The sequence below is a fragment of the Sinocyclocheilus rhinocerous genome, unplaced genomic scaffold (assembly GCF_001515625.1).
Source record: "Sinocyclocheilus rhinocerous isolate Xijiao unplaced genomic scaffold, SAMN03320098_v1.1 scaffold2682, whole genome shotgun sequence".
Lineage (NCBI taxonomy): Eukaryota > Metazoa > Chordata > Actinopteri > Cypriniformes > Cyprinidae > Sinocyclocheilus > Sinocyclocheilus rhinocerous.
In genome coordinates this window covers 87,227-97,230 of record NW_015663712.1, presented here as the reverse complement: position 1 = coordinate 97,230, position 10,004 = coordinate 87,227, and the positions used below count along the sequence as shown (strand labels likewise).

The following is a 10,004-nucleotide window of genomic DNA, read 5'->3' as shown; positions in this document are numbered from 1 at the left end:
TATTTGGATAAATGCATTATTTGTTTCAATGCAGTATTTGGATAAATGCATTATTTGTTTCAATGCAGTATTTGGATAAATGCATTATTTGTTTCAATGCAGTATTTGGATAAATGCATTATTTGTTTCAATGCAATATTTGGATAAATGCATTATTTGTTTCAATGCAATATTTGGATAAATGCATTATTTGTTTCAATGCAATATTTGGATAAATGCATTATTTGTTTCAATGCAATATTTGGATAAATGCATTATTTGATTCAATGCAATATTTGGATTAATACAATATTTTGATCAGTGCATTATTTAGGTCAATGCAATATTTGATTGAATGCAATATCTGGATGAATGCATTAGTTGGTTCAATGCTAGTTTTCTGAAATATCTGACATCATAAAGGTGTGCAGATCTCCATACCTGTGCATGTGTGGCGGAGGTCCTCTCATGTGCATGGGCGGAGGTGGTGGAGGCGGTGGACCTGGCGGACCCAGGTTCATTCCCCTTGGACCGCCTCGACCTCGCCGGCCGCGCATGTCTGGATACGGCCACGTGCGACCCATGCCTCTCCTGCAAAAGAGTGAGAAAAAGTCGTTAAAAGTTGTAAAAGTTTCAATTCAATATTTGGATAAATGCATTATTTGTTTCAATGCAAAATTTGTATGAATGCTACATTTGCTTCAATTCAATATTTGGATAAATGCATTTAAAATGTATTTATTAAAAAGTTGTTTTTCATAAGCAAGTTTATAAAAATGTTAAGAAAGACTTGAGAACACGTGGGCAAGACCTCATGGGTCCGAATCCGTTTGTGAACCCGTCGCGGCCTCTTCCTCTCATGGGACCTGGTGGAAACCCTTTCATCATCATCATCATCCCACGTCCTCCACGGAACCCACGGGGCATCCGGCCTCCTCTGCCGCGCATCTTCCCTCCGCCAGCCCTGCGAATAAACACACGACATTACAGTGACGAGTAGGGGTGTGCCATATTGACAAAAAATTATGTCTCGATATTTTCTGCGATTTTATCGATAACGATAATTAGGCGATATTGTGCTGAGTGTGTTATTGTGCTGGTATCTTAAGGACTGCCGTGGACAGCTGACTCCTAAAGTGTTTGATATTCTTCATATTCTATTATATTTATAAAGCCATCTTTCTAAAAGTGTGCATTAACCTTTGAGTCAAATTCTTACATTTAATCAGTGAATTAGAATAAGACGACATTTGGGCTGTTACCAAGCAAATAAAATCAGTATCAACAAAATGAATCTTTGCAGTGCAGAGGAAACACAGAAGCTGCGTCTGAAGTGGCATTTAGATGTGTTTACACACTGTTTAATGCAGGACATGAATGCTTTAACCTGCAGTTACACATGCAGAAATAACGTTTTGATATATTAAGCGTAAAACGTTGAATACTGATATTTGAAATTATTTAAATAATAAAGATACTTTAAATGTGAAACTAAAACTGCCAGCAGGTGGCAGCAAGTCACTGATAATAAGCGAGTCATTGCGATTGAACCGAATCATTTAAACAGTTGATTCATTCAGGAACGAATCACCGTCATGTTGCTCAGAGACGCAGAACAGCGCTGTGGCTGTGTTTGGAATTATTTTTATTGTCGAAATAAAAAAACAGGCAATATGCTGTCTAAAACATAAGTCTCTTAATTAACTTGTTTATTGAACTGCTGCATAAAAATCAATATCACATTTGTAATCAAGGTCATTTTTGGAGAAAAAAAATGACACCCTTTGTGTGATATTGATTAACTATATGAAATGATATAAATATATACATTTTCTGCCCCCCATATCTTGAATACTGTGATCATTCTAAATGTATTTTAACAGACTGAATCATGCAGTGAAAGAACACACTCTGGTCTAACTCACTAGACTTCATCACTAATGGCAGATCGCAGACGATATATATCGCACACCCCTAGTGACGAGAGCAACCAATGAGAGTAGCAGCTTTGGTCATGTGACCCACCTGATCTTGCTGTCAGCTGAAGGTGAGGGTGTCTCTGTGGCCTCCATCACCTCCGTCGTCTCCTTCACCTGCTCCGTGTCGCCGTCCATCTGTAAAACAACAATGCTATCCAGTGAAAGAAGCCTGTCAGTAGTGTACACCAGCATTCTCAGTAGTAAACACATGAGCCTATGAACACGTAACACATCATGCTACACTCGTCCCGAAACCTTCACCTCTGACCCAGATCCAGACTGGAAATGTTCCGGCGTCTATGTCAAACATCTGACGTGTTAAACCCACACGCCGGGCTTCACATCAGCACACGGCCTGCTGGGATAGCAGCAGCTGATCCGGGCCGTGGGGATTTCAGAGCACGCCACAAGCAGTGTATTAATAGTGTGAACGGCCAACTGTAATAGTGAGCAATCTGAAGACACGCTTCTGCAAGAAACGGCACACGCTCAGAGGATTTAACGGAGCTTTTGAGAACGGAGAGCTGATGCGTGAAAGAAAACACCTCAAGATGCAAGATTATTGAGAAGGAAATTACTATTTTAGCAGTCCGTGGCTCATTAGAGACCTCATTTCCTAATGAAACAGGAAGTTGGGGCAGGACATTCCAAATATATTTATATTTACACTACAGCGGTGAACCCTGATTTGCTATCTGATGTCAGTAGGGGGCGGTGCTTCTCATTCCAGAGCATTTTATTGGATAACAGTTTGCACACACCCGTGAGTGTAAGATGACGTCATCAATGTTTCCGTTCCATTTTCATGGAGGCTCATGTAGCAATACTATAACGCAAATTTTAACATTTACATGTAGATTTGGAATTTAAACGCTCGATACTATAGAATCCTGTTGCTGAATGTATTCTCTCGCCGTTTTGTCGTTATTGCACCTGAATATAACGATTATTCCTACTGAAAGTGTGTTCAATCGCACAGAATAACACTTGTTACATTAGTCTGGTGAATTGAAAGGGATTTGCGAGCTCTTAACTTCATTTATTTCCCGCATTCGGAGATTTACCGGAGGCTTAAAACCCGTTCTGTCGCCACAATCACAGCTGAACGAAATAACAGAACTATAATCGCTCTAGATGATAAAAACATCATCTGAGAAGACAAATACACCCTTAACTATCAAAGAAACACGCGTTTGCTGCTAAACGCTGAAGTTTTTCCACAGAATTACCGACGGCGAATGCGGGGTTTAACGGCTCGCTGACAGTAAACACACAAGCGCTCCATTACACGCTCACAGCTCGTTTTCACTCACTTACCTTATGAGATTAAGAGCTCTTCGAAACAACGAGCCTTAAAAATACACAACGTAATTCGGTGTATTCTATAAAACAAGCATCCGTCGGTTAAAGCGCGAAAGCTCCCGCGTTTCCTCGGCTTTGAAATGGCGGCCCGCGCCGCTCCGTCACGACGAGCGCTGATTCTTTGTCACAGCGTCATTGTACCGCGAGGCCCCGCCCACGGCGAACACAGCGCTGCGATTGGCCGGCGTTCCTGTCGCAACACCGACGTCACGACGCCGTTGTACGTAAACCGGTTTAATCCCAAAGCACAAAGTATTTTAGTGTTTTCCTATTTTGGCTCGCTTTATTCACGCAAAAATATAATACATAAAAATATAATAATTATAGATTCATCATTTTCTGTATTTAGGCCTATCTTATTATTTTTAATTGTTAGAAGTTTTATAGCATGTGCTTTGCTATGGAAAAAAAGGAGGAAAAGATGTATTTTGTCTTTGAGTTTAACTTTGGCCTTCGTTTTCAAGCAACAAAATAGGATATTATATAATATTAAAATTATATATAATAGGCCTATAGGCTATATTATAATATATATCACAAAAAAAGGTTGTGCCTATCCCAGCTAACACAACTTTTACTAACGTTTTAAAAAGTGATATAAACGCCACAACAAAACGTTCTTAAAGTAATGTTTATGGAATGTTCTTGTAACTTTATTAATATTTGATATAGCCTGCCTTCTCTTCTCATAACGCTGAGAGAAAACGTCAACATTCTCGAAATGTCCTTATGATGTTATTTGTACCTGAACGTTCTAAGATACATTTTTGCAACCTTTAAATAACTTTTTAATCACAACAAGAAAACTGGACATTTTTAACGTTCTTAGAATGTTACAAATAAACATTCAAATAACATATTTTGGGTGTAAATATTAGAAAGTTGTAAGAAATGTTTTTGTAACCTTTAAATAACGTTATTATAATCACGACAAGAAAATTGGACATTTAAACGTTTTAGACACGTTAGATCAATGTTCTCACAACGCTTTTATAACCCAAATCTGTTACCTGGGATAAAGCGTTTATGCGCTCCAAAAACAATCTTGACACAAAATACAAAAACCAGATTATATCAACACGAACAAATCGTTTATTCAGCGATTCCAGTTTAAAAGGCACTAGTCTTAATATTAGACACCGACACTCCACTCAAGCATCAGCAAGAAATATTTACATCCGAATAAAATCATGAGAGTGGACGAACAAACAAACAAACACAGAAAAATATGAATCTGTACAACAGCAGCAGCTGGGGAACGTTCTCAGAAACTGTTCTCAGAGACGCTGGACGCTCATCAAACGCTTCCGAACTCCGGAAGTAACATTCCCGCAATGTTACAAAATGATACAATGTTTCCAGCGCCGACACGCGTTCGAAGCGTTCCCAGAGCAGCGGCGCTTTCAGAGCTGAATGGGACCGCTGTGCTGCTCGAGGACGCTGGAGAGCTCTTTGATGTACTGGATGGTGTATTTGAGGGTCTGGATCTTGGTGAGCGGCTGCGCTCTGCGGCTGTACACCGGCGGAAGATACTCGCGGAGCTGATGCAGCGCCTCCGCCAGACTGCGCATGCGCAGCTTCTCGCGCTCGCTGGCCTTCATCCTCCTCTTCACGCTCATCTTCACTTTGGGCTTCTGCTGCTCGTCTCTGCGCCCGGACTCCGGCGACGACGCGTCTCCAAACGCCCTGTCCTCTCCGCCCCAGTCCCACTGGGACAAAACCTGGGAAGTGAACGCGTCGACGTCGATCTGCGCCATATCCGCGAGAAAATGCGCAAAAGCCAATCTTCGCCGCTTTTATAGCTACTTCACGAGCGCGGAGTTCAAAGAGGCGACCGCGCGCTTGCCACCCACGTGCGAATAAGGCGATGCTGGCGGATAACGTGAAAGAGAAAAGAAAATAATTAGATTCCCTTTTGTGGGAAATGACTCTTTAAGTCGACGCGACGACAATTAGCGCACTGACGCGATCAGACGAGCTTCACACGAGCGCGTCTCGCAACTAACATCAAACTATGAGCGGCTTGTTTAATAAGGGCGGCACTTTTACCTAAAAAACGCATTCAAACCTTTATTCTGTTCAGGAATAATGATCTGGCCTTGATTCCCAGCTAACAGAGAACGTTCCGCCAAGGTTCTCTCACAGTTATCAACAAACGTTCTTCAGCAACATTAATGCAACGTTCATTCAAAGTTATCTGCTCTTTAATAATGTTCTCAAAACGTTAGCACGAAAACATTTATTTATACATCGTTTATGGAACTTTTTTTCTTGAAACGTGGACATTTTTTTTTTAATGTTACTATGTTTTTAAATGTTTCAGAACTTTCAGACAACGTTCAAAAGTAACATTCCCATATTGTTTCAAAATGACTAAATGGAATGTTCCCTTAACGCTCGTTTAAGAAAAATGTTTTAAAAATCTTTCTACAAAACAAAAAGAAGCTTTCTACAAAACCTACTCTCAGAGACGTTCCTAAAAGTAATTGACAGATGTTTTCATTTCCATATGGATTATTATGGAAAATACTTATTAGTGTTCTTCATGCAAAAATAAGTGCCAAGAAGAATTTATTATAGAGGGAAATTAAATGTTTAGGATTTTAAATTATGGCAAATTTCAACACTATTTGGAGTCATGAGAGAGACAATAAAAAAAGTCAAGAGTTTAACGCTATTAATAAACAGATATGATTTCTAAAAGCATGTTTTTCTTTGAAAATGTCCCTGCAGAGGACAGAAGTGTGAGCGCAGCTGTCTGGGGAGGTGTGACACCTGTCACTCAAGATCAAGGCCTGACAGGAAGTGACCGGTGTTTATGTCCTTATTAGGAGCAGACCGTTACTTTGATCCTGAAGTTATTCTGACGGCTTCTTTCAGCGCAAGAGGATGCTTGATTCTTTAACTGCTTTTTAATAACGCTGTGCTTATTGTGATGATGCATCTCTATTTTCATTGGGATTACAGATAATCTACCAAGATCATACTGTACATTTGTTTTAAAAAATATGGGATTTTCATATATGAAGAAAAGAAAATAATGTACACAGGTAAAATAAATATTTTAAAAAATGGTAAAAAATTAAATATATATATATATTAGTGCTTTCAAACAATTAATCGCATTCAAAATAAGTTTTTGTTTACATAATATAAGTGTGTGTACTGTGTATATTTATTATGTATATATAGATACACACACATGCATGTATATATTCAAGAAACATATATTGTGTTTATATATTAAATCTATTTATATATAATATAAAATATATAAATGTATATACATGTAAATGTAAATATCATCTTCAAGAAATGGCTAAAAACACATCTCTTCCATCTTTATTTGACCCTCTAACTCTAGGATTCTCTATTCTAATTCTATTCTACCTATCTGTTTTCTTTTTATCTGTTATATAATTAACAAAAAAAAAACTTGTTACGTATGCTGCGTTAGACTGAGACTCGTCATAGCACTTGCATATCATTGCTCTCTATATATATATATATATATATTTATTTATAAAGGTATTTGACAAAAACTGCATATAAAAAGACAAATTGTGTATAAATTTATTAGCAAATTTAAATTCCAAACATGACTCTCTCAAACAAACAAACGGTCTCGCTTCCGCTCCATTCACTTTCCAAACCTCATCTTGAGTCTCTCAGCCAGCGGTCGAGGACTGTCCAGCGAAGCGTCCTCCTCAAGCGTCCCATGATGCACCTGGATGAGTGTGGCAGCGTGACACTCTCTCTCTGGTGCTCCAGCAGCTTTAACACTCGTCTGCTGGCTCCCGGCTGATTTCTGCGTCCGGAGCGGGACCCTGGCTCTGTTTCTGGGCTCGTGTGATCCGGGTCGGTTCTCCGCGTCGCTGTCGTCACTGACGGCTCTCGTCTTACACACGCTCTTGCAGTTCTCAGAAGGGTTTCTGCGTCCCGACACGCTCTTCAGAGGCCTGGCTGCAGGTCTGACAGGGCTTCTGCTGGTTTTAACGGTGGGGTCTGTACTTGTTTTGGTCTTGCGAGCGTTAGCTGGGATTGAACGGCAGTCGTCTTCTTCAGATTCTGGACTCTTCAGCTGCTGTTTCATGATTATTCGCTCTTTAAGAGAACAGGTTGTGTCTTCCGCAGGTCTCAGGTCAGTTCTGTCGCTCTGAGGCTTCTGGGATGGCGAGGCGGTGAACGACGAAGAGTCCCAGTCTATACTGCTGAGATGCAGCTGGCCAATCAGAGCCGACTCTGACAGGGAATTCTGGGAAGGAGGAGGCTGTGGAGGATTCTGGGTAGATCCAGGGTCTGGATCCGCGTCCGTCTGCAGAGACATCTGAGCAAAGAGATCCGACACGGCATCATGGGAATCGGCCGGCTTCTCTTTCCTCGCTTTCGGCTTCCTTTCTGCAACGATTGAGACACAAATAATAACATAAAAAATGAAAATAAAATATTAAATATATTATATAAAAATGTAAAAAAATTTAATACAATTCTACTCAGAAGAACAATTTTGTATACACATAACTCTTCAAGAGTCATTTACAACAGCTTCGAACGCGGCTCAGCCAATCAGAATCAAGCACCGGAACTATCCGCTTTATAAATTGTAAAAGTTATTCTAGGGCCATCTTATAAAATAAGTCCTTCAAAGTTTGTCCTAATACAAATATTCATCTCATGACATTAAAAACGTGTTTTACAGATAACTTAGAGCTACAATGCTGATATTTTAGTGGTTCTTCACCCTTCAATAAACACATCGGAAAATGTAAATTCAGCATGAAATCAAAGCTGACAATATTGATATTTTAAAGAATATTGCGGTGTTGATTATAAATCTGCGCACATATGTTCCTTCATAAAACTTGCATTCAGAACTCTTTCCATTTATTTTTATTTTTTTGCATCGCCCACGTTCTACAATCTCATTAATATCCGGAGGAAAAAAGTACCGTCTCACAGTTTATTCGTGTTTGATAAATTGTTTCATTTGGATATAGAAAATTAGGCCGCAGTTTTCGTTTTATGTTGACTTCAACCACAAATTTTATTTGGTGGCATTAACACAGAAAATCATTACAACTAGTCCCTTGTCTTTTAAATGTTTATTTTGTAACATTTACTTGCATTGTTAAGTGCATTACAATAATCACATTTTTGCCACAACTGTCAACCAGTGTTATTTTAGTATCATTAATATACTATTATAGTATTTATTAATATTTTGAATTATTTGTATTTGTATGCATTCTATTTACTTTTGAAATGTAATTTTTTTTTGTCTTTTTTTTTTTTTATCAGCGTCTGTCCTTCACCTGCTCTGAATGAATGAATGATGCACGTACTCTTGGTGTTGTTCTCCTGAGCGCCGGCTCGCTCCCGCTGGAAGTCCTGCACGATCCCGGGAAACGCCAGGCTGAAGAGAGACTCCTCCTCCAGCGTGTGCACCTCCGTCTGCTCCTCACGGCCCTCAGCGAACACATAGTGATCTGACACGCCACACAACCAGCACTCAAACATGAGCTGAAACCAACTCCACCATCATCTCACTGCTGAACCAATGACGCTGAATCAAATGAATCATTTAAATGATTCCACTCACTAAATGTCTCTTAATGGACAGACTGCATGCTTTACTCGACACTGAAAAAGTGCTGAATTTAACATGTAAAATATTGAAGAGCAAAAATCGTTCATTCTCGATACACAAAAGAAGTTTGACAAATATTTCACTCATTTCTATGAGCGTTCCAGGCCTTGAAACATAACATTCCTTGATTTCTTTGAAGGCCTGTTATTATATGATGCCGTTTTAAAGCTGAAGCGAGAGTAAAAGCCGTGTAAAGCACTGTAATAAAGGTTTTACGGCTGTGTGAGTGTGGATTGGCGAGGCTCACGGTGTCTACAGGAAGCTCTTTTAGCACCTGAGAGTGACACATGTGTTCCGTCACCTGTGACCCCTGACCCCTGCTGATCCCAGCTCACAACAACACACTAACAAGCTGTCACTCATCCACACAACACAGAAGAACTCAACCGTATCTGCTGATGCATTCAAAGATTGTCACCTGGTTTCTTCCAGACGACCTCGAAGCAGGAGACGCCGCTCCTAACACGCCGTTTATATATTCTGTTCAGAGGAGACATAAACATTTTCACAGAAAAAGAGCATTTTAGCCTAGAAAATATTTAAGAACGAAAATATATATTCACTATAGACAAAGTAAAACTGAACACAAGATATAAACATATTTACAGAAAAAAAGATGTAAAACATTATTAAAATAAAAACAAAAAATGCAGATAAAAATGTATTATATTAAATATTCTATTCTATATACACACACACGGCCATTCAAAAGTTTGGGATCAATAAGATTTTGAATGTTTAAAAAAAAAACATTTATATGCTCATCAAGGATGCATTTGTTTGATCAAAAATACATAGAAAACAGATATTTTAGATTAAAATAATATTTCACAATTTTTACATTTTTTATGTGAATATCTGTTAAACTGTAATGTATTTCTGTGACGCGCAGCTGTATTTTCAGCATCATTACTCCAGTCTTCAGTGTCACATGATCTTCAGAAATCATTCTAATATGCTGATTTACTGCTCAACAAACATTTCTGATTATTATTAATGTTGAAAACAGTTGTGCTGCACAATATTTCTGTGGAAAC

At 39.0% G+C, this 10,004-nt stretch overlaps 3 protein-coding genes across 5 annotated transcripts in view; all 3 read right to left on the bottom strand.

Moving 5' to 3' along the window:
* LOC107729017 (cleavage and polyadenylation specificity factor subunit 6) overlaps window positions 1–3,464 on the bottom strand; it is a 12,615-nt gene extending 9,151 nt beyond the window's left edge. For 2 of the 3 annotated variants that reach the window (XR_001638541.1, XM_016539371.1), the window contains exons 1-4: window positions 3,276–3,464; window positions 2,005–2,093; window positions 791–943; window positions 421–570 (exon numbers count right to left, since the gene is read on the bottom strand). Coding sequence is in view for 2 of the 3 variants with exons in the window: in XM_016539371.1 (XP_016394857.1) it covers window positions 421–570; window positions 791–943; window positions 2,005–2,093 (392 nt within the window). In the remaining variant the exon portion in view is untranslated. The remainder of the gene's footprint in view (window positions 1–420; window positions 571–790; window positions 944–2,004; window positions 2,094–3,275) is intronic. The other variant, XM_016539370.1, reaches the window with a different exon arrangement.
* Window positions 3,465–4,392: 928 nt separating this feature from the next.
* Window positions 4,393–5,412, bottom strand: msgn1 (mesogenin 1). Its single transcript, XM_016539358.1, has one exon. The coding sequence runs from the start codon at window positions 5,075–5,077 to the stop codon at window positions 4,724–4,726; it is 354 nt and encodes a 117-aa protein (XP_016394844.1). The 5' UTR covers window positions 5,078–5,412; the 3' UTR covers window positions 4,393–4,723.
* A 1,451-nt stretch (window positions 5,413–6,863) lies between these two features.
* The window catches only part of gen1 (GEN1 Holliday junction 5' flap endonuclease), a 12,929-nt gene continuing 9,788 nt past the window's right edge, over window positions 6,864–10,004 (bottom strand). The window contains exons 12-14 of the mRNA XM_016539375.1: window positions 9,386–9,447; window positions 8,663–8,806; window positions 6,864–7,718 (exon numbers count right to left, since the gene is read on the bottom strand). Coding sequence (XP_016394861.1) covers window positions 6,961–7,718; window positions 8,663–8,806; window positions 9,386–9,447 — 964 coding nt within the window. The 3' untranslated portion in view covers window positions 6,864–6,960. The remainder of the gene's footprint in view (window positions 7,719–8,662; window positions 8,807–9,385; window positions 9,448–10,004) is intronic.